Here is a 22,630-nt window from a genome sequence, read left to right as displayed (position 1 = left end):
CTCGATTCCCGTCCATTCGTGTGCCTCCCCCCTCGTCTTGTCGCCATTGTCCGTATTCTCCGTTCCCCCGCTAGCTCTGGCATACCCATTGGCCCTGATTGCCCTTCCTCACCCTCGTTTACTCACCCTGTCCCTTTCCCCCATCTCGACTGCCGCTCCGCTTGCATCGCCGCATCCCATCCCATCCCAGCGCCACGCTCCATCCCCATCACCTCCACACCAGAACACATCTGCCCCCCCAGTCAGGGCACCCGTCCCTTTGAACTCGCCTTAGACCTGAGCTCAACCCAGACCCGACAAACCTCGCGATCCCATCCTCGTCGCCCATCGATTCCCCCGTGCGTGTTCTGCTGTTGCGCCTGGCTGCATCATCGCACCCTTGGTCGCGACCGAATCGAATCGGATCGACACCCCACAGAGCCTCGCGTGCGCATCGCGACCTCTAGCTGATCGAGTGCGCATCCTCGCCTCGAAATCCCACCCCCTCAATCGTCGCGTCACTGCCCATCGTGCACATGGGTTCTCAACTCTGATACATCTTTGGCCGTCGAATATCACACGCTGCTTGTTATTCTTGGTCCTTGCTGGGTCGACTTCGTCTTTCCTTGAGCGCTAGGTCTCCAGCATGGACAAGAACGGCTACAACTCAACGGTGCTGCAGCGGCCACATAGAGAAGACGGTGGCGATGAGGAGCGGGAACCTCGCTCGCATCACCACCACCATCACCACCATCATCATCACCATCACCGGCGCGACGTGATGGGCGGTTCTGATGCTCCTCGTCCTGGCGGCGACTCGGCTGGTCCTCCAGCTGGTGCGACGGCGACAGCCTCATCGAATGCGAACGCGAATGCGCATCGGCACTCCACCTTCAGCCTGCGCTCGCCCAAGCAGTCCGAGTTCCGTCCTCCTCCCTTCTCTCCCCCAAACCACGGCCACGCCCATTCTCACAACACCAGCACCTCGAGTGCTGGTCATCCTCATCAATCCCCGCCTCGCCAGGCCTTGCATAATCCCAATCCCTACATGTCTTCCTCGTCCTCGGGCGCACCGGGCGGCCCCGTCGCTCCCACTCTACCACCTCCCGTTGGTCTCAAGTCATCATCACCTGCGGCGAGCACGCCGGGTGGCCTTCAACACCATCCTTCACAGCACCCGTCGCACCAGCAGCATCAACACCAAGCTCCTCCCCCGGTGTCGCCCCTGCACCCGCCGGCTGGATACTATTCGCCCTCGGCGCCCGACGTCCATCACGGCCGTGACAGTAAACCCGCATCGCGAGGCTTCTATGACCCAACGACCGACACCACCAAGGAGCGTCGAGTTTCTGTTTCCGACGCGGCTACGCCTGCCGCCTCCTGGCACAACGCCAACGCCAACGCCAACGCGCCCCCGGCTGGCACTCCCAAGGTAAGGGGGGCAAATCCACTTCTTTTTTTTGTCTTTGACTCTCCGTCGTCTCGCCCAGGCTTGATTTGATTGAATGCACCTGTCGGCCCTTGATTTTCTTTCCCTCCCCCAACATCATTCACTTTTTGATTCTCGTCTATTTCATCACCCATCGTCTCCAGGCCATCAATGCCTGCTTCCCTTCTGAACACTATCTTAGTAATTTTTCCCACGCTCCCGTAACATCCATCGCATCACGCTTAATTTCATCACCACTCCCCTTAACGCGGCAACACGCATTCTTTCTCTCACCCGCCGCAAACCAAAACCAAAACAACCACATCACAACTTTGCTGACGTGGAGCTAACCTTTTCTTTCCACCCCAACAGACTCGTGAGCCATACAACTATTCGCAATCTGGTGAACAGCACACTCCTTCCTATTACAACGGCTCTTACACATCACCACGCGCATCTTCATTCAATCGCCCGCGCAGCCCGTTATCCCATTCGCACCCTCAGCCTGGGTCTCTCAGTCCTCCAGGTCGACAGCCGCTCCTAGCTTCTCCGAGCTTGAGACATGGTGCAACAGCCAATATGAGCTCGACAACCAACGGGGCTCCTGCCCTTCCACCCTTCAAGTCGGACCTCGCGGCCCCATCACCACCAAAGCCTAATCCTCCATCCACCAGCGTATGCCATTTCGATCTTTATTCTGATGCATCAATGCTAACTCGATACAAGACGCCGAGCCGAGCTGCTGACCCCATGTCCTTCTCCAACATTCTTTCTAGTGCCGAACCTGCACCAAAACCTCGGGAACGAACACCTGTGGTTGAAGAGCGCGAGCGAGACCATGACCGAGACCGACGCGACCGAGAGCTGAAGCGTGATTCGCGAGAAGCGAAGCCGTCAAAGCGCGAGCTGGAACCCGAGGATCACGATACTGAAGTCGAGAAAGACGTCGAGACGGAGCCCGAACCCGTCAGGGGAAAACCAAGAGAACCTGCCAAAAAGAGAGGGGGCCGCAAGTCGACCAAGGGCCGCGCCTCTGACATCCGAGAGGCGGCAAGAGAGGCAGTGACCCCCAAGAATGGGCGACGATTATCCATCAAGAAGGAATCCCCGACTCCCCGTCTACCTGCTAAGCGACAAGCGAACGGTCAGCCCAAGCAAAAGGCGTGGTCGAGCGAGATGGAAAAGAAGATCCAGAATGCCGAGTCTCAGATTGACAGCAAGGCCGCGACCCTCGATCCTGATGAGTTCGACGAGCAGCAGTACAAGGAACGCGCCCAGAAGCGCCGACGTGTAATGGCCGAGCTGGACCTGGATCAGAGCCGACTTCGACGAGATGCTTACGCAGCGTCAGCAAGCAAGAAGCTGGTGCTACATGCTGAGCTCGGCAAGCGGCGATATGACGATGTTTTCTACGATGAAGCTCTTCACGAAGTTCGCGAGCAAGAGGTCTACGCTGAGAAGGAACGCAAGAAGGACATGCAACGCAAGCGACGCCGCGAAAAGTCCATGGCTGTCACCATGGAGCAAAAGGAGGCGGCTCTCGCGCGCGCCGAGGCAGCCGAAGACGAGGCAGAGCGCCAGAAGCACCTCCGTGATGCCGAGCGTGCCAGTAAGAAGGCACAGCAGACGAAGCTTATTCTACAACAAGGAATCAAGGGCCCCGCCCGGAACCTGGAGCTCAACCTCGAGGGTGGCACCATGTCTTCATTCCAGGCTTCCGACATGGAATCTGGCGAAGCAGGAACGCCATCCGGCAAACGAAAAGGCAAGGGACGAGGTGGTCCTCGTCTTAAGAAGTCGAAGGAGCAGAAGCAGGCCGAGAAGGATTCTGCCGAAGCTGCTCAGGCAGCTTTGGATGCTGGCGAGGAGTTGCCCACCAAGGAGGAAAATCGCGTCCGCATCAAGATCAAGAAGTCCAAGAAGGAGGCCGCCTTGGAAGCCGAAAAGGACAAGGATGAGGCCGACAAGGACGAGGAGGAGCCTACCGAGAAGAAGACCAAGAAGGGCAAAGATAAAGACAAAGATAAAGACAAGGAAAAGGTCGACGACATCCCCGAGAACGAGAAGCGCTTCATGTCCAAGGGTTACAACCAAATTTACGACCAGATCTGGCGAGACATGGCTAGGAAGGATGTCAACAAGACCTTCAAGCTGGCAGTCGACTCTTACGCCACAAAGGCTTCTAACCTCAAGAAGACGGCGATTCTGGCCTCCAAGGAGGCTAAGCGCTGGCAGCTCCGAACCAACAAGGGCACCAAGGATCTTCAGGCCCGTGCCAAGCGAGTCATGCGTGACATGATGGGCTTCTGGAAACGCAACGAACGTGAGGAGCGAGACCTTCGCAAGGCTGCCGAGAAGCAAGAGATCGAGAATGCCCGCAAGGAGGAAGCTGATCGTGAAGCCGCTCGTCAGAAGAGGAAGCTCAACTTCCTTATCTCTCAGACTGAGCTCTACTCTCACTTCATCGGCAAGAAGATCAAGACTGATGAGGTGGAGCGTAGTACCGACAACCCTGATGTGGCCAGGGATGCGCACCAGATTGACGAGCAGAAACTCGACATTGAGGAGCCTACCACGGTTGCCGGCAAGGTCACAGACTTTGCCAATCTTGACTTTGAGGAGGGCAGTGACGAAGCTCTTCGTGCTGCTGCCATGGCCAACGCCCAGAACGCCATTGCAGAGGCTCAAAAGAAGGCTCGCGACTTCAACAACCAAGGCCTCGACATGGACGAGGAGGGCGAGATGAACTTCCAGAACCCCACAGGTCTGGGAGACGTCGAAATCGAGCAACCCAAGCTCATCAATGCTCAGCTCAAGGAGTACCAGCTCAAGGGTCTCAACTGGCTTGTCAACCTGTACGAGCAGGGCATCAACGGTATCTTGGCAGACGAAATGGGTCTCGGAAAGACTGTCCAGTCTATTTCCGTCATGGCGTACCTTGCCGAGAAGCACGACATTTGGGGTCCTTTCCTGGTTGTCGCCCCAGCTTCAACGCTTCACAACTGGCAGCAAGAAATCGCCAAGTTCGTTCCCGAGTTCAAGATTCTGCCGTACTGGGGTGGCGCTGGCGACCGAAAGGTTCTCCGAAAGTTTTGGGACCGCAAGCACACTACGTACCGAAAGGACGCTCCTTTCCATGTTTGCGTGACTTCGTACCAGCTTGTTGTCTCAGATGTGGCCTACTTCCAGAAGATGAGATGGCAATACATGATTCTGGACGAGGCCCAGGCCATCAAGAGCTCGCAGAGTTCTCGTTGGAAGTGCCTTCTCGGCTTCCATTGCCGAAACCGACTGTTGCTTACGGGTACTCCTATCCAGAACAACATGCAGGAACTTTGGGCCCTTCTCCATTTCATCATGCCGTCGCTGTTTGACTCTCACGACGAGTTCAGCGAATGGTTCTCCAAGGATATTGAGTCGCACGCGCAGAGTAACACCAAGCTCAACGAGGATCAACTCAAGCGTCTTCACATGATCTTGAAGCCCTTCATGCTTCGACGTGTGAAGAAGCATGTGCAGAAGGAGCTTGGCGACAAGATTGAACTCGACGTGTTCTGCGATCTCACCTACCGACAACGGGCTTACTACAGCAACCTGCGGAACCAGATTAACATTATGGATCTCGTTGAGAAGGCTACCATGGGAGATGACCAAGACTCTGGCACTCTGATGAACTTGGTGATGCAGTTCCGAAAGGTCTGTAATCATCCTGATCTGTTTGAGCGTGCTGAAGTCCGTTCACCTTTTGCCTGCGCCTACTTTGCCGAGACTGCGTCATTTGTCCGCGAGGGCAGTGAGGTCTCCGTGGGTTACTCGAGTCGCAACATGATCGAGTACGAACTTCCCCGTCTCATCTGGCGAGAAGGTGGTCGCCTGCACAAGGCTGGCCCGGACAATCAGACAGCTGGTTGGCGAAGCCAGGCACTCAACCGCATGATGAACATCTGGAGTCCAGAAAACGTTCGAGAGAGTAGCAGTGGATCCAAGGCATTCTCATGGCTTCGGTTTGCTGATGCTTCGCCCAACGAAGTCTATGAGGCTACACACTCGAGCTTGATCACCCGAGCTGCCAAGGAGATTCAAAAGCGTGATCGACTTGGCTACTTCAATGTTGCCTACGCCGAGTCTGAAGACAAGAACTACACCCCGGCCCATGCTCTCTTCCAGATTCGGGCCCGTCAGAACCGGAAGCCTGTTGCAGAAATCACCACCGAGGGCGTCTTGGCCCAGCTGATGAATGTTGCCCGGGCAGACTATGACGAGTCTGGTCTGGGACGACTGGAGCCAGCTGGCAAACCTCGCGCGTCGGCTCCCCCGATTCAAGTTTCTTGCCGTAGCTCGGGTTCCGAGATCGAGCGAGCCAACAACCTGTTCAATGTTGACATTCGCAAGATCCTCTTCGGACCGACAGTGTTTGAGCAGAGGGCGCTCGTGGAGAAGAAGGTTCCTCTGGAGCTGTACCCTTCGCGCGAGATGCTTCCCAAACCGGATCACGAGAAGAAGGGCTTTACCAACATCTCGGTCCCGTCCATGCAGCGATTCGTCACCGACAGTGGCAAACTTGCCAAGCTCGACGACCTGCTCTTCAAACTCAAGGCCGAGGGTCATCGTGTACTGCTGTACTTCCAGATGACACGCATGATCGACATGATGGAGGAGTACCTGACATACCGCAACTACAAGTACTGCCGACTGGATGGTTCGACCAAGCTCGAAGATCGACGAGACACTGTGCACGATTTCCAGACCCGTCCCGAGATCTTCATCTTCCTCCTGTCCACTCGTGCCGGTGGTCTCGGTATCAACCTCACATCCGCCGATACCGTCATCTTCTACGACTCGGATTGGAACCCGACCATCGACTCACAGGCCATGGACCGAGCCCATCGACTGGGCCAGACTAGGCAGGTTACTGTGTACCGTCTCATCACTCGCGGTACCATCGAGGAGCGTATCCGAAAGCGTGCTCTGCAGAAGGAGGAAGTCCAGCGCGTTGTTATCCAAGGTGGCGGTGCCAGCGTCGACTTCTCTGGTCGCCGTGCTCCTGAGAACCGCAACCGCGACATTGCCATGTGGTTGGCGGATGACGAGCAGGCGGAGATGATTGAACGCCGCGAAAAGGAACTCCTCGAGTCGGGCGAGTTGGAGAAGCAACAGAAGAAGAAGGGAGGCAAGCGACGTAAGGCAGAGACTTCTGCCAGCTTGGATGAGATGTATCATGAAGGTGAGCAAGTTCTTTTCCCACAAGATGACACAAGCTAACAAGTTCTAGGCGAGGGTCACTTTGATGACGGTTCCAAGGGGCTTTCTGGAACGGCGACACCGAACACGCCCGCCGCTGCTGAGAGCGACACCAAGGGCAAGAAGGGTAGGGTGAAGGGATCTAAACGAGCCAAAACGGCCAAGCAAAGGCTGGCTATCGCCGATGGCATGGTTTAGTGGATGGATATGGATTGCACAATGTTGAGTTGAGCTGGGTGTTTGATAACGGATGCTTGGAGCCCCGGGTGGCTCAAGGTTGGGAGATGAAGGGAGTTATTGTACTAGCTTTTGTTGTTGATATTTGATCACGGTGAAGGTTTTTGATGAAGGAAGGGGTTAGAGGGGGAAAACAAAAGCCAAAAGAAGGACGGCAGAGTCACTCTAGGAGGTGGCTGTCGCCGAGGTGGACACTGTACTATTATTACGTAGGCATAGACGGACGGAAACAGTGCGTACTTGTTCACTCGGTCTGCGATGTTGATGTATCTGATGGTGTATCTGAGGGTGTGTGATGCTGGTGTCTGCCATGGATGGCTGTGGCCTGCCTCAGGCTTGTGAGGTCCAATCTGAGTCCCGACGTCCATCAAAAGCCACATCCGGTATGGTGTAGTGGCTAACATTTCGCGCTCTCATAACCTGAGGGAATAGTACCGCGGAGCCCAGGGTTCGATTCCCTGTACCGGAGTTTATTTTTGCCAGGGGCTAGGCCCTGTGAATCAAGTAGAAGTCAGCAGTTACGTCTCTTTTTGCTATGTACAAGTTTGTTAAACAAGTGAGAGTTTGTTTTATAGTAAAGTTAAATTTTAAAAGAGAGACAGGCCGGTCCCCCGCAGGTGAGACTGGGAGGCGGCTAACCACGCCTTGAAGAAGTTGTTAAGAACAGCAAAAAGAAGCTATCAACAGCAAAAGAATAAGTTCTCCGGTACAGGGAATCGAACCCTGGGCTCCGCGGTACTATTCCCTCAGGTTATGAGAGCGCGAAATGTTAGCCACTACACCATACCGGATGTGATATGATTGGTTGAGAGCTGGTTGTGCCGAGAGCCACTATCAGCAGGCAGTAACCCATAGCTCGTGATTGCGATGCAGTTCAACCTGATGCTTTGCCGCTTGATGGTTGTTTGTCTTCAAAGGCCATTTGTATAAGTTGAAAGCGGTTATAATCTTTGGTTTGGATACATTGAAACATGCCAAGTTGGGATGTCTTGAGCCCTTCCGATATCTCTCGCGTTAGCTACCTCAAATGACGGAACATTGGCTGAGGTGAATGATCAGGTTGCTGGGATTTCTTCTCTGGCCCAGAAATATCTTGAGCATTAATTTTCTACTTGGTCGGGCTTTAGTATGTCTTGGTTATCCTGCGTTTCGTGTTCTGAAGAGTGGTACTGTTGTACCACAATAGCTGCTGGTTAATAAGCCATGGCGATAAGTTGAACTCACATGCGAGTGAGACAGGCAGCTTCAAACTTGGAACCTTCAACCACCATCGACAACTCAACATTTTCCGTCTGACAACCAAACTTGAACATGGCAACCTCCGAGAACGCATCATCAGCCTTTTACGGCACCGTCATTCACTCAACATCCCCCACCACAATCACAATCCTCCAAAACACCCTCCTCACCATCTCATCAGGCCGTATCGTCTCTCTCCAGCCAGAAACATCCCCCGATAAGCTCTCCTCTCTCAACATCCCCATCACAAAGCTCGCACCTCATCAATTTCTCATCCCCGGTTTTGTCGATACACATAACCATGCTCCGCAATGGATGCAGCGCGGCCTCGGACAGGGCATGCACATTCTTGACTGGCTTGAGGGCGTGACGTTTCCCAATGAGGCGCGCTTTCAGGATGTTGAGTATGCGAGGCGTGTTTATGCTTCTTTGGTTGATGGTATGCTTAGGCAGGGTGTTACTACTGCGAGTTATTATGGCTCGCTGCATGGAGATGCTACGTGTGTCCTAGCTGATACGTGTCTTGCAAAGGGTCAGAGGGCGTTCGTGGGCAAGTGCAACATGAACAGGAACTCGCCTGATTTCTACCGTGATGCTAGCACGGAAGAGTCTTTGGCTGAGACGAAGCGGTGTATCCAGCACGTCCGGTCTATCGATCCTGACGGCCATCTTGTCAGATACGTCATCACGCCTCGCTTCGCTATATCGTGTGAGCCAGATCTCCTAGAGGGACTTGGAGTTATCGCATCGGAGAATACGGATCTGCCGATACAGACGCATTTCAACGAGGCGCAGCAGGAGATTGATGCTACGCTCTCCTTGTTTCCGGAGTTTGACAACGAGGTTGATTTGTATGCGCACTACAACCTGCTGAACCAGAGGTCCGTCCTTGCGCATTGCACCATCATGACGCCTGCAGAGACGGACAAGTTGGAGACTCATGGCTGTGGTGTAGCGCACTGTCCGACGGCCAACATGACGGTTGGAGGAGGCTTCATGGCTGCTCCTGTACGGGACTTTATGAGGAGAGGTATCAAGGTCGGGTTGGGCACTGATTCCGGCGGTGGATTCTCGTCATCGATTCTCGACTCTATGCGTCACGCGCTGATTGCATCATTCTCAAAAGAAGCAGAAACACAAGGTGCTGATAAAGGGCTGAGCCTAGATGAAGTGTTTTATCTTTCGACGATGGGAGGTGCGAGGGTCATGGGCGTGGGGGATGAGATTGGAAACTTTGACGTTGGGAAGCAGTTTGATGCTGTCGTCGTGGACATGGATTCTTCGAGGCGAGGTGTGAATGCCCCTGTTGAGGAGGAGGATTCGACGAGGAGGGTGTTTGACAAGTTTCTCATGACGGGGGATGATAGAAACATTGTCGAGGTGTATGTAAGGGGTCGAAAGGTGTATTCCATCGAGTAAAGCTACTCGAAATTACTATTATCCTACTCAATACATCTATTACACGGCCTCGTCTCCAACAGGCGCCCGTCGCTTCCTCCTAGCAGCATCCAGACTCTCTATCTGCTGGCCGCTACTCGTCTGCCGCGGAGTTTCATCACCGTCGTCTGGCGTGTCAGGTAACCTAACCCTCTTGCCTCCCCAGCCAGCACTCATGCTCAGCGTCTGAGCCGCATAGTCGAGATCTCCATCCAACCCGTATCTGAACCCCTCCTTCTCTTGAAGCGGGAGGTGATTAAACCGCCAATCCCACACGGCGGCATAGGTAGACCTGTATGAGGCAAACGCCATTATCGAGCCAATCACTGCACCTCCCACGATATCATACCAATTATGCGCGGCGTCTATGGTCAAAGATCCAGCGATAAGCACCGCAGCTAACAGCGGCACAAACGTGAGGCACAGCTTCCAAAACGTGGGCTTGTGGTCCGCCCAGACCTTGAGCTTTGCGTTTAGCCAGAGGAAGAGGAAGCCGAATCCCGCAAAGGCGGCTGTTGTGTGACCGCTTGGAAATGAGGTTATGGCGTTTTGTATCTTGGACTTGTCGGGCTGCGTGCAAATCTCTGTCGTGTACATGACCTTGTGGAACCCAACGCCATTAAGACCAGATGCGTTTCTCTCGGATGCGAGTGATGTATCGGGCATGCAGACGTCTAGAAAGTACGGTCTGAAGCCTCCGACGAGTTGCTTGAGCGTTACCTGGAAGAGAGACGCCAATATGACGGACCATGTGGTTCCCATTATGGCGTTGCTGGCGTCCCATATAGATCTGATTTGTATCTGCACGAGGAGGTACACGCTAAACGGTCCGGCGATGGAGATTACGCCCGAGAGCCAGGAGGGGATTATCCAGCCTCGATCGGGGTACGCCCATTCTGGGTATATGATGTCGCCTGAGGTTTTGTCGAAGGTGATGGGAAAGGTTCGAGTGATGATGACGGGGGTGTGATATAGCTAGACAACAAAGTTAGTAGAGTCGGTATGAAGAAGAGAGGAAACGTACGCCGAATGCAAGACCGCCGACTATGGCCATGCAAAGAAGATCAATCCAGTTGATCAAGAACCATTGTCGCATAAACAGCCGGGCTCTTTGGGACTTGGACCCTGAAGATGGCGGCATGCTGGGCCAAAGAGATCCAGCAGCCAGTCGATTATTTCATGTTACGGAGAAAAAGAGGAAGAAAAGATCAACAGGAACGAGAAACAATGTGGTGTTGCTTGATCACGAGGAATGGATTGAGAGTTGGCTGTCGCGTGCTCCCTTTTGTCTGACGTCATGGTGCACCGAATCCGATCGCAGCGTAAACGTCGATGCAGAGATTGGTTGGACAACATCTTGATTCATCTTGCCCGTTTTATTACCTGTTACAAAAGAAAAGACTATCACTGCAATCACTAGAGATCATCAAAGAATGTGAAGCTCAAAGTAAGTTCTATTCTAAACACCAAGGTATAACGTGTATCTATGGTATCGATCATACAAAAAACGCCGTTCCATGCAAATATAACCATCAAATGCCCCCCATATATCCAATCCAATATCTACATCTGCATATTTATCATATATGACATTACTTCTTCAGAGATCCAGGACCCTGGACACCACGAGCACGACTTCGCACACGGACGTCATACTTGAGCGCCTTGTCACCAATGGTACCGTCTGTGTTGACGGTAGATCCAGAGACGCAAGGTGCACCGCCCCATCCCACAGCTGAAACGTGTCTCCACGTCTCGGAGGGATCAGCCAGCATGCGCTGGGTGTAGAATAGTCGGCAGTTGGCGGCCTCGTACCGGAAGTGCACGGGGTATCCGTCGACGTCGTCCTCGGTGTAGCCGCTCAGCGCGTTGACCTTGCCGGCGTTGGCGCCGTCTGTGAGGGGCAGCAGGGGAGGGTCGTCGAGGCTGGGGAATGCATCCTCGTGGTCTTGAAGGATCTTGAGAGCCTTCTTGTCGTTCTTGACGCCCGAGAGGAAAGACGCAGTCGCAGTGACAAAGTCGGAGTGGAACGAGAGCAGAGTACCCTTGACACCACCCATAGCCTGCATGGCGAGGTGGAGGGGACGTCCACCGACAGCCACTGTGCGGATACCGTAGTTGCGGGTCAACCAGCCGGTCAGGACGGTGCAGGCGGAAGCGCAAGTGCCGTCGGTGATGATGAGAATGTTCTCGGGTTTCCAGGGAGCCTTGGCCGCGGGGGTCTCGTTACCGGAGTCTTCGTCGCCGTCGAAGCGGGCAAGATTGCTCTGGAATGCCGCAGTCATGTTCTGACCGCCCTTGATCGTGTAAGGACCGAACCACTCCTTGCCCTCCTCGATGGGCTTGCCCTTGGTGTCGATGGGCCACTCGTTACTCTTGGTGATGAGGACCTCGAGGAGTGTCTCGTAGTCGGCTTCTGAAGCGGCCGCGAGGGCCTCGGTGGCGCGGTATCGGCCAAAGGTGGTGAACTCGCCATCAGGGAACAGCACTTGGTAGATGGACTGGGCCAGGGCGAGAGAGCCGCCGCCGTTGGCCGAGACGTCAATGATGAGCTTGTCGCGGCCGGCCTTCTTGGCCTTTTCGATGAACTCGCCAAGCACCTGCTCGCCCTCGAGAACGTATTCAGTAAAGTTGAAATCGCCGAGCGTGCTAAAGTCGAAGCCGATGGGCAGGAAGCTCAGGATGGATAGAACAGCCGTCTTCTCGTATCCCTCGCCCTCGAGAAAGTAACCAGCCAGTGAATTCTTGGAGTGCTTGACCACAGGCTTGGGGTATCCATTAAGGTTGGGGCTCTCCTTGGTGGCGGCGCGGCGCTCATTGCCCGATGGCTTCTTGCTGGTCTTGTTGTGAGGGATCTCAAAGTACTCGTGGAAATCCTTGCCCGACTCGATGCCTGAAAAGTCGATGGTGGCGGGGATGGCGATCTCGTTTACAACCTCGAGCGTGCTGCCGTTGTAGAACTTGATGGTGTACTTGTCGGGAATCTCAAACTGTGTGATGAGCGTCGTACCAGCCATGCCAACGGCGGCACGGGGCAGAGTTGAGAACAGGTTGTTGAACTGAGCGTCGGGGTCGTTCATGTTGTTGGTGTTGTGGGCAGCGTCCTCCTCGAGCCATTTGTTGATGGGGATGCCATCGATGCTCTTGATGGCAGAGGGATAGTAGTCGAGATTGCCTGCGTTACCGCGGACGACATCAATGCTGTGGAACATCTGAGGGAGGCTGAGACCATTCGAAGAGATGGACTTGAAGTCGAGGCCTCGTCGGACATAGAGGAAGGTGTTGAGGAGAGCTGGAGGGTAGTCAAAGTGGAGATCGTTGGCGGCCGCGAACTAACATGGTGAGCAATGTTTCAGTAGATGCAGATGTAGATGTCTTACAAGGCTGCGCAGATCAGTCATGACCTCGTACTGGCTCTTGTACTTGTCCTTGTTCAAGTTGTCACGGATAGTATCCAATCCACCCAGGACATTGACACCAGGGAAGAGGTATCCCTCAGGAGGATCGGCCAGGACCTCGAGCGTGCTCTGAAAACTGATCAAGGGCTCAAGGTAGTCCAGAAGCGCAAGGTCACGCTCTTTGTCGAGGGGAACCGACTTGAGACAAGCAATACCCACTGACACAGGAACTTGAAGAAAAGCAGCCTTGCCCGGCTCGGTATTTGACTCCTCATACACCTGACTGAGTATCTTGCAAGGCTCGGCATCGCTATTGGTGTAGTCCCTAGAGGAGATGAAAGAAGGCTCATTCCGACCCTCGTGCATGATCTGCCTGGGTTCGAGAGCGGCGGCAAGGCCCGCGAGGGCCAGGACACCAAGGGCAATCATGACGAACAAAGAAAAACCGACTCGGAATGATTGAAAGCTGGAGTGATGGGGCTGGATGGAGATGACCTCTCTGGGCGCCTACCAACCCTTATATGCCGGGCCATCCTTCACGAGTCAACACAATGATGGATCCTTCCCAAGCGTTTCAACTGCAAAGCCTCAGCCGCCCCGTCTCATCCCAGCCCCAGGAGCTGGGATGTGTTCTGCCCTGTGGACGGGGCCGAGTGGCCACCATTTCTGCTTAGCGGAGGGGCCGGACTGTGGGACTTGGAGCCCGGCGAGGGCCTCCGGTTGGCTCCGGGTGGTCATGGTCAGGAACCTGGCTTGTTTTAGACGCGGGCTGTGTTGGGATCTCCGCCAGACGCTAGACGTTCATCCAGAGCAGCGGGTCTCGATTGCTGATTTTTGCAGGGGGGATTTGAGTAAGCACCAAGCCAAGTTGTAACGGGAAGATTTGATCAATGCGGTGAGTTGGGAGTTTCTTGCTCGAAAGTGCTTTTTCTCTCGGGTACAGAAGCCGTGAAGGACTTGGCTGAGTTGTCAATGATCTATCAGGCTGTAAGAATCAGTCGAGTCTTACAAGGCCTCCACAAAGAGAAAACTTGGCGTCCATTCCAAGACAGTTCACTTAACCGTTTCCCCTCAGCATTTTGGCCCCCCTCCCTTGTCGATCTGCCTAACGGCTATTTTTACAGTCAACGAGGCTGCCTTTTCTTGCTTGCCCATGTCAGCTTTTTGAGACCTAGAGCTGAACCCACGAGGCGGGCTTAGCCTCAGCCCAACGAAAGTAGCGCGAGCGTGAAGCCATCGTGACCAGCGCCCCCTCTCAAGATTGAGAGGGACTTTGGTGGACCAGATTAGGATGTTTAAACGAGTCGTGGAGAAAGAATCCTTCCGCAGAAAGACATTGCAACGCTGACAATGCACGTTTTTGTTGTTAAAGATCCGCAACCGATATTTCCGAAACGGACATAAGAATCGTGGCAAGGCCATGATTTTTCCTGCCTCCACGTTTTTTTCTTTTAGCGTAATCAAAGCTGAAATAGATGGCGTTGAGGCGGATGATGAGTGATCAAGCCCGGTCAAGGCGCAGCCAGCCCAGGGTCATTCCCCCAGCTTGCTTACAATCGGGGGCCGGGGTTTTGCTGACGGTCAGGAATTCGATTCGACGCGACCTCGTCATTTGAGGGAATCTTGTTTCCGTCTTTGAGGTCGCGTAGGATGCTGTCATGGGGAGGCTGGTGACTGGGGAGCCATGACTTGTGTTTGTTGTGCGGAAGGGATCGGAGCGGAAAGCCTCTGAAAAAGAAAGCAGTGCATTATGTAACCCTCTGGTGCCTGTAGTTGTTATGATGCTGCTAATGATAAACATTTTCCCATTCCAAGACCTTTATATAGTACCATTCTTAGAGAAACAGAGAATATTACAAGAATTTAGGTTATACACTTATATCTTATGCACTTTGTTCATATCCTTTATGAAGATTCACGATGAATTCCTTCTCATTCATCAATTACCTATCTTACCTAGCTGCCCGAGTAATCAAGTGAGACCTTAGGGGTCATGTTGAGTCGCCCTCGTCAGCCCCCTATGTGACTATTAGAGCGCAAACATACCACGCCCGCTGGAACTTTATGATGATTTCATGAATTTTGAGGCTATGCACATAGTTTGCTAACCTGAGTGATGTGGTGGTGTTGCCCGCTGTCGAGGCTGACAATGTCTGCAGGAAAGTAACGACAGAACAATGGTCTGGTCATCAGGCGATGGTGACGAGAGAAGAAGAAACAACCAAAATAGAGACAAGATAAGACAGATTAACTTTTGCTATCTGTGGATGAATCTGCTGGCAGCGTGTGTCCAATCTGTCTGACGTAGTTCCTTCGGAAGGGAGGCCTTCTCAGACAGCCTAAACTCCGCAGCTCTCAGGCCTTGGACCCGTTCTGCAACTGCAAGGTTGCTCGGAGTTTGGTCAAATGCTAGGAGTGGTTGTGATTCCATCTTATGGGTCCGACATGCCGGCCTGGCGCTGGCATACTCGAGCAGATACCACGTCTGGCACTGGTGCCCAATACTGGGAGACTGGCCCTTAATACTCCGACACTTGGATTTAAAGTTGTCGATGAATTCTTACTACAGATTGATGATATAATCAAGAAACGGGAGGAGATGGTGAAGCAACCTGGTGCCCAGGAACGTATTAACATCTTGGAGCCCCTTTCGTGCGACAGAAGGCCGGACCAGATACAGACACAGTGACCTACCACTCCTTTTGATTGAGGGATAAATCTTTCTACGGCATCACGCCATGATTGATCTTTAGTCGGCCAGCTGATGTCCCTGTATGCTGGTCGTGGGGGAAGCAGTGGGCTACCTCCTTCTGGTCAACAACTCGGAGCTTGCAGCCGCTTGGCTTCGGCAAGGTTCTCGGAGCCCATCTACCAAAGTCCCTTTGTTGACATTCGACAAGACCTAGGTTGGGCTGTACTCCAGGCAAAAGTCCATTATTGCTGCCATATTCTTAACCAGCACATCATCTCATTCCGGATTATAGCCACCCCGGCGTAGCCATCAACGGCGACGCAGCCAAACACTCAAGTCCTCTCCGTCTGTCCCTTTCTCTCTCCATACGTCCAGCAGTCCCGGTATCGCCTAGGGCAATCGAGTTCATGACCTCCCACGCGTCCACAGCGCGGACATTTGCTGCCCTGCATCTGCCCCTGCGACCCCTACATAAACCCTGGTCAGTATCATCTTCCATTTGAGAATTACGAGCCCACGACACCTTTTTGTCACCCTTCTTTGTCTGCTCATTCATCTTTTCTGCTTCTGCTCTTGTTTCCGGTTGTTTGTCGGTAGGGTTGGGAGCGCTCATGGATAAGTGCTGTGTATAGGGTGCGAGGTTGCACAACCGGTCCAGAGTAACTCGTGAGTTTCTCGGTCCAAGACTGAGATGAAGACGCATTCGATGCTTGGTGATTAGTTGTCGTAAACAAGTTGAGATGAGCAACGAGAGATATGGTTCACCTGATAAAGTCAGTCGTGTAAAAAAAGTCAGTTTGCACATATTTGTTCGCCTGCAACACTTGCACTACAGATACCAGACAGCATCCAACCGTCAGATAGAGCGCTCTTGAAAGTTTACTTCAAATAGGGTTGGCTCGAGACATCCGGTCCAGACGGTCCGCCGCTGTGATGGTGTCCCTCACAACTTCCGGTTGTGTGATGGCGATGGTTAGGTCTTCCTGCCTCTCAAATTGATTCTTGCCCCATTTCAGTCATGACTCTTGGCTATCGATATTAGAGATGAGAGGCAAGGTTATGCCGTAGCATTGGATGAGATATGTTATGTAGGCAAGGGAGATGGAAAGCTTTGTCCAACCTTAAGGCACCCTCTCGGCATCATGAAGGTCTTGATTGCAGCATCAGAATGAATCAGCCGGTCTATTGGCCCATTTGTTGATCTCGAGTCTCAATTAGGTGCTCTAGTCTTGAAAACATGTTGATGCGATTATCTGATACGATTGCTCATTCTATATCCAGCCCAATTTGAGATCCAGCCCAAAACTCCTATCCCAGCGAACAAAGGAAACACTATACTATGCAGACATAACCAAAAGACTTAGTAACCAGACTTGGCCAGCTTTTCCTTCTCACTCATGACAGTATCATCCTCCTCCTCCTTAACCTCCGGCTTCACGTCCGTATAGTTGGGGAGCTCCTCCTTGGGTTCTTCGGTCTGTTCTCGGGTCTGCTGAGCGGGCAGCTCGGGCTCATCGGTGTACCTCTCCTGCTTCTCGGATAGGATGGCGTCGCCAGGGGGAGGAACGCTTCCAACTTCCTGGACAATAGTTCGATCGTAGTCGGGTCGACCCTCGATGGCTCGGAGCACCTCAAACAGGGGCTTGGCGCTCATTGGCCAGGCTACGTCCTCGGTCAAGATCTTGCGGGCGGTGATGCCGCGCTCGTTGTAGAAGGCAGAGTTGGCATCTCCTCGGCTGACGATGATAGTGCCATCAATCTGTACGCCTGCCCACAGCCCCCGGCTCTTCATGTAGCTCCAGACCGGTCGTGCAGTCTTGGTGACAGTAGCCTCGACACTTCCGCCGGTACCGAGAGGTCCGACGGCGATGGAACCCTCAGCGCCGAGGGACAAGCGGGGCTTTGTAAAGGCGGCGACCTGTTCGGGAGTGTTGAGAACGCAGACGCAATCGTAGACATCGAGGCCAAAGACGAAGCCAGCACCAAGGGTGCTCACGATGAAGGACGAGGGAGGAGACCAGGTACCGTCGGGGCGGCGGGCGACGACAACACCAGAACCGCCGGCGAGGGAGCCGTGGCAGGCACCAGCGCGGAGGACGTTGAAGATGGCGAGACCGGCGGCGCGGTGGAGGACGTGAGGGGGGATCTTGACCATGGACTTGCGGGTGAGGCCGGTAGGATGCATGGGGCCACTGGTCTTGGGAGGGGTGGAAGAGCTGAGGTCTGGAGATAGGTCAGTATAGTTGGTGGTTATTGTTACTGGGCACTCACTGGTGAAGCTGTGGAGGATGCGAGCGGCCTTGTTGCACTCCTTATCCATGGTAGTAGGCCACCATCCCTCAGCACCGATTAAGTTGGCGGCCTTGTTCAGTGGCCAGCCAGCCTTGGAGCTGATTCTGTGAAAGTGGTGACCCTTGGCCTGCTTGCTGGAGGCATCTTGGGGTTGTTGCTCCGATGGGGTAGGTTGCTGGTAGTCCGGCTCGACCGTGTAAGTGGGAGGGGCCTGGCCAGACTGCTTGAGAGGGTCAACGGGCTCGTTGGTGGAGTAGACGACAGTCATTTTGCTTGATGAGATGAGATGAGATGGTGTAGAAATTGAGTATTATGTAGAGTAGATGTAAGGATTGAAGGTTATTGTGTGTATTGCTTGATCTGATCATTCCAAATCGACGGGTTCATGGCAGCCTTATATCCCACCCTCGCCTCCTCCAAATCTCGCACTCTCTTTCGCACCACCATACGCAATGCATACTAATCACAATAGACTATTTCGGTGGGCGCAAGGCACCAGCGGACCAACATTGGCAGCCGCTGACCGCAGTCGGAGTCCCGAGATGGGTGCGCGTTGCGTGGGAGCTTCGTGGACGAGCGTGGCGCAGCACCGAGTTTTGTGAAGAGCGAGTGATGCGAGAGGGCGATTTTTGGTGACGCGAGGGTTGGGAGGCGAGGGCGAGGGGCGATGGAGCGGGATTAGGCGAGTACCCGCGAGACAGCGGTGGAATGGTGGCTTGCTAGGTTACTCGATAACAGGAATGACTTGTCTCGCTGCTCGCTGAATGGACTAGAACTTTCTCCTCCTCTTGGATCCAATTAGATCACTTGCCTTCAACAATCAGAAACAGTCGGTGTGGCTCAGTTGGTTAGAGCGTTGGTCTCATAGCATGACTTGGCCCAAGGTCAGGGACATCCAAAGGTCGAGAGTTCGAGCCTCTCCACCGACAGTTCTTTTTGCCTTTGGCAATGAATCCTTGCTACTTTTTGTTGCTTCGCACCAAGCAAGTCTTGTTGCTCTATATCCACCCACCCATATGTGTCAATAGGGCATCCATCATATATCGGCCAGTGTCTCTTTTTGCCTTGAATGTGCAGATCAAGCGCCCCGGTGTCTTTTCTTCCCTACCTTTCCCAGTCCCCGCTGTTGCGATAAATGAGCCCTCTCTGCCATTTAATAGGTATTAGTCTGTCGTGCGGACTCTTCAACTGACTGTACGTACATGGGTAAAGTATCTGGATACCTGCTTTCTTTGACCCACCAACCGTAATTGGTGTTGGAAATTGATCTCGGAACCAGAGACGGTATGCTCGCTTGTCTCAGCCTCCTCATTGAGGCCTTCTCAGGAGGGGAGCTCATCCTGGATGGGCCAAGACTCTACGTCTCATTAACAATGACAAACACGACTAGGTAGTAATTGTTATGATTGATGGGCTCAGTTCTAATAAATGCTTATTGCTGAAACGCCACAGATGATAGCAATGCACTCCTTGAATTGTGATAGGACCACGGACGGGTTGTTGGCCACGTCGTACAAGCAGGGGTTCGTCCAATATCAAGACACACGGCAGCTGGCGAACCACGAAGAATCTTCCTGCAAAAGTTTGCCTTTCAGCCTCCCCTCAAATAATCCACCTTCAGAGGCACCATGTTGCACCAACCAAGACCCCTGATCCACTTTCCTCAGCAAGCCGACCATGGCCTTCGGGAAGTCACAGACCTCCTCGACAAGTCGGTCGCCATATGCCGCCGTGTGACAGCCTGGTCTGAGGCGAGGGCGTCACTGGATTCCCCCGTCGCCATCCTCCTCGACAAGCACACAAAGTGTTTGCAAGACGCCGTGTGCTCTCTCCAAACGAAGCTGCTGGACGCCAACCTGGGACCTGGAGACGATGTGCCAGCCGACGTTGTGGCCCAGCTGCAGATTGTATGCACGCAACTCTTCAAGGTTCTCAACTTGGTCGGAATGCACGCTCGCTACTCAGCGACCGGCCAGGATGGGGGCTTGAATGCTTTGTTTGCATCCAAGTTCATCGTGGGGAATGATTCAGGCGCTTGCTCGGCGTTTCCTTCGCTGGGGTCCGATGTTGCTCAGCGAATAGTGACGGACCTCCGAAGGCTGCTGGAAACGATGGGAGTCGACCAAGCCCTAAGTATCTCTCAAGACGAAGCTATCCGTCCTCTGAAGAGGCAACGGTCAGTAATCACAGTCATATCCGGTCAAACGATGGTTGATGGACACAAGGAACGTGGGAAGTTGCTTTTCAGAGAGCTAACAATGTAAAAGCAACGACATCAATGCCTTCTTCTCCGAGATCGCCGCCCGGCTCGATCCACGATACGTCCATACATATCAGAATATGGGAGACGTCCCATACAATCACAACATCTCCTTGAGCATATCAAAAGGCAGTTTTGCCTCAGTTCGAAAGGTCAGGCACAAGGGCACCGGTGAATTCTTGGCCATGAAGACCTTTTTCAACGGGAGCGACAGGGTCCAGATCCTCCGTGAGATTGGCATCCTCGAAGTGTGTGACCACCCAAACATTCTGAAGCTAGTCGAGGCCTTCACCGTGGCGACCGAAGACGAGGAAGACACGATAAGTATCGTCATGAGGCCCTGGGCTCCATTTACACTCCAAAAGTTCCTGGAATCGTCTGAAGAAGAGAGGAAAGCCCGATGCCCCTGGTTCCAGCCTGGCTCGCCCCAATCTAACTGGTGGATCTACCGCATCATGCAGCAACTGGCCGATGCTGTTGCATACCTGCACGGCCTTTCCATCAAGCACAAGGACATTAAGCCAGATAATATCCTTCTTCACAAGCCGGAATCTACCCCACCCCGTGCTATCGTTGCCGACGTTGGAGTCAGCAAGGTTCTGGTCCGCAACGGATCTACCAAGTATGACGATTGCTCATACCCTTATCTGGCCCCGGAGCAAGTGAAAAAAAGGGATAGCAGCCTCCGTGCAGACATCTGGCAGCTCGGATGCTGCTTCGCTCTGCTGCTGGCCGTGTCCAAGGCTGGAACGTCGGGGTACAGACAGCTCTGGATGAGCTTCTCACGGTCGGGAGAGGATTGCTCGTGTCAGATTGCGGGTGAGCATGGTAACTTTATGAAGAGCTTCAGAGACATCTACTCGCCTAGGTCTTGGGAAGACCATGCAGCATACCCGCTCGTGACCACCATGTTGAACCCGGTTCACGAGACTCGCATCGGTATTAACGGTGTCCGTGCTTATATTGGGGGCCTACTCCGTACGGCACGAAGAGATGGTGTTGGCGACGTAGTTATGACTGAGTATCGGTCAGGAAAGGGATTATTTGAGTGAGCGTCTACTTCTCCATGGGAGGACATCTTTTGACACTGCATTTGGCACAACTCATCTATGGTTTATTTTCTACTATACGGATTCGTGGTGACATGAAAGGCTCAATGAGAGCTCTCCTTCGTGTCCAACTATTTTCTTATGTGAGATCGCAATATAACTAATAAGATGCCCTTCACGAGAATATGGGGAAAATATCTCCAAGAGTAGCTGATGGACAAAATATACACTGCCCGACTCTTATACTATAATGCGGTAAACGTGGTTATTTGCTTGTTTAGATGATGCTAGTTTGCATTAGAGGCAATCAAGAGCAAAAGTGCCTATTATGTACACCTATTAGATTATCACTAATATACACGCTCTACACACCCCTTGTACACTAATCGGTCGTCGGCTCTACGTACTTGACCATGCTGACCTCATCAACCAAGAAAGAAACACTCTCGCAACGGGATATTATGGCGACGCCAGGCGAATTGTTGATCAATGCTTGCTGGTTGTACCGGAACATGGCCCGGACCTCATGCCAGTTGTTGACGGCGTTGCCCACGTTTATGACAGAGGAGCCCAGAGTTATCCAACCGCCGTTGCCAATCGAGGGCACCAACGTGATATCGGAGCAAGAGTCGTCGGGTACGCGGATGCGGATGGTGACCATGTACCTCCCGCCGAGTTCGAGGCGGGTATTGTCGATGGTCTGGTATATGCCCCAGTCCTCATTCAGAGCATTGTCGCTGTGCTCGTAGGTGCCCGATTGTTGACCCGCGTAGAACTGGTCCGTCGAGATGCCTAAGCTGCCCGGGTTTCTTGGGTTGAAGATTCCCCAAGGCTGAGGGGTGCTCGCTTCGAAGCCTCCGTTGACGATTAGGTTGGTTTCCTGTGGCTCGGGCTCGGCAGAGGTGGTGGTGGACTCGATGGAGGCTGTAGATAGCGCAGAAGTCGTAGTGGACTCAGCGGTGGTTGATTCAGTGCTCTCAGTGGAAGCCGAAGATAGAGTAGCAGAAGTGGTAGCAGTCTCGCTGGCCGAGGCAGTTGTCGATTCAGTGGTTGTAAGGACAGTACTACTCTCAGTAGAAGCTGTTGACTCGGTCTCCAAGGAAGCAGTAGTGGTACCGCTCAGAGAGGAAGAAGACAAAGGCGGCAAGCATGGTGAAGCCAATACTCCACGGGCCAAAGCCAACAACGGAAGCGCAAATATCTCGGACCTCATGATTAAGACAAGACTTGAAGATTCTTCAGGACAATGAACGAGTGACAGTGAAGACTTGACAAGATGGATAAGAAAAAGAAGCTTAAAAATAAGAAAGGAGACGGTGCTGTTTTGTTGTTGACCATGGCTGTCCTGTCGGATCAATAGTTTGTCAATAGCACGCT

The 22,630-nt window shown here is 53.3% G+C and overlaps 6 protein-coding genes across 6 annotated transcripts; 3 read left to right on the top strand and 3 right to left on the bottom strand.

The window, feature by feature from the left end:
• Positions 1–625: 625 nt before the first annotated feature.
• NCS54_01249100 (Chromatin-remodeling ATPase INO80) lies at positions 626–6,847 on the top strand (the record flags this gene model as incomplete). The annotated part of the gene is made up of 4 exons (XM_053157724.1): positions 626–1,411; positions 1,781–2,083; positions 2,135–6,632; positions 6,681–6,847. 4 exons carry the CDS (start codon positions 626–628, stop codon positions 6,845–6,847), a joined length of 5,754 nt encoding a protein of 1,917 aa, XP_053013699.1.
• Positions 6,848–8,197: 1,350 nt separating this feature from the next.
• Positions 8,198–9,544, top strand: NCS54_01249000 (Guanine deaminase; the record flags this gene model as incomplete). Its single annotated transcript, XM_053157723.1, has 1 exon — positions 8,198–9,544. The coding sequence occupies one exon, from the start codon at positions 8,198–8,200 to the stop codon at positions 9,542–9,544; it is 1,347 nt and encodes a 448-aa protein (XP_053013698.1).
• Positions 9,545–9,583: 39 nt separating this feature from the next.
• Positions 9,584–10,703, bottom strand: NCS54_01248900 (Hypothetical protein; the record flags this gene model as incomplete). The annotated part of the gene is made up of 2 exons (XM_053157722.1): positions 9,584–10,537; positions 10,587–10,703. The coding sequence occupies 2 exons, from the start codon at positions 10,701–10,703 to the stop codon at positions 9,584–9,586; spliced, it is 1,071 nt and encodes a 356-aa protein (XP_053013697.1).
• Positions 10,704–11,154: 451 nt separating this feature from the next.
• NCS54_01248800 (TSPc domain-containing protein) lies at positions 11,155–13,389 on the bottom strand (the record flags this gene model as incomplete). The annotated part of the gene is made up of 2 exons (XM_053157721.1): positions 11,155–12,894; positions 12,943–13,389. The coding sequence occupies 2 exons, from the start codon at positions 13,387–13,389 to the stop codon at positions 11,155–11,157; spliced, it is 2,187 nt and encodes a 728-aa protein (XP_053013696.1).
• A 3,623-nt stretch (positions 13,390–17,012) lies between these two features.
• Positions 17,013–18,212, bottom strand: NCS54_01248700 (Ysc84 domain-containing protein; the record flags this gene model as incomplete). The annotated part of the gene is made up of 2 exons (XM_053157720.1): positions 17,013–17,875; positions 17,924–18,212. 2 exons carry the CDS (start codon positions 18,210–18,212, stop codon positions 17,013–17,015), a joined length of 1,152 nt encoding a protein of 383 aa, XP_053013695.1.
• Positions 18,213–19,572: 1,360 nt separating this feature from the next.
• On the top strand, positions 19,573–21,256 carry NCS54_01248600 (Protein kinase domain-containing protein; the record flags this gene model as incomplete). Its single annotated transcript, XM_053157719.1, has 2 exons — positions 19,573–20,120; positions 20,212–21,256. 2 exons carry the CDS (start codon positions 19,573–19,575, stop codon positions 21,254–21,256), a joined length of 1,593 nt encoding a protein of 530 aa, XP_053013694.1.
• Between the last annotated feature and the right edge of the window lie 1,374 nt (positions 21,257–22,630).

Source organism: Fusarium falciforme, chromosome 10 (assembly GCF_026873545.1).
Source record: "Fusarium falciforme chromosome 10, complete sequence".
Lineage (NCBI taxonomy): Eukaryota > Fungi > Ascomycota > Sordariomycetes > Hypocreales > Nectriaceae > Fusarium > Fusarium falciforme.
This window is presented reverse-complemented; position numbering and strand designations above follow the sequence as displayed.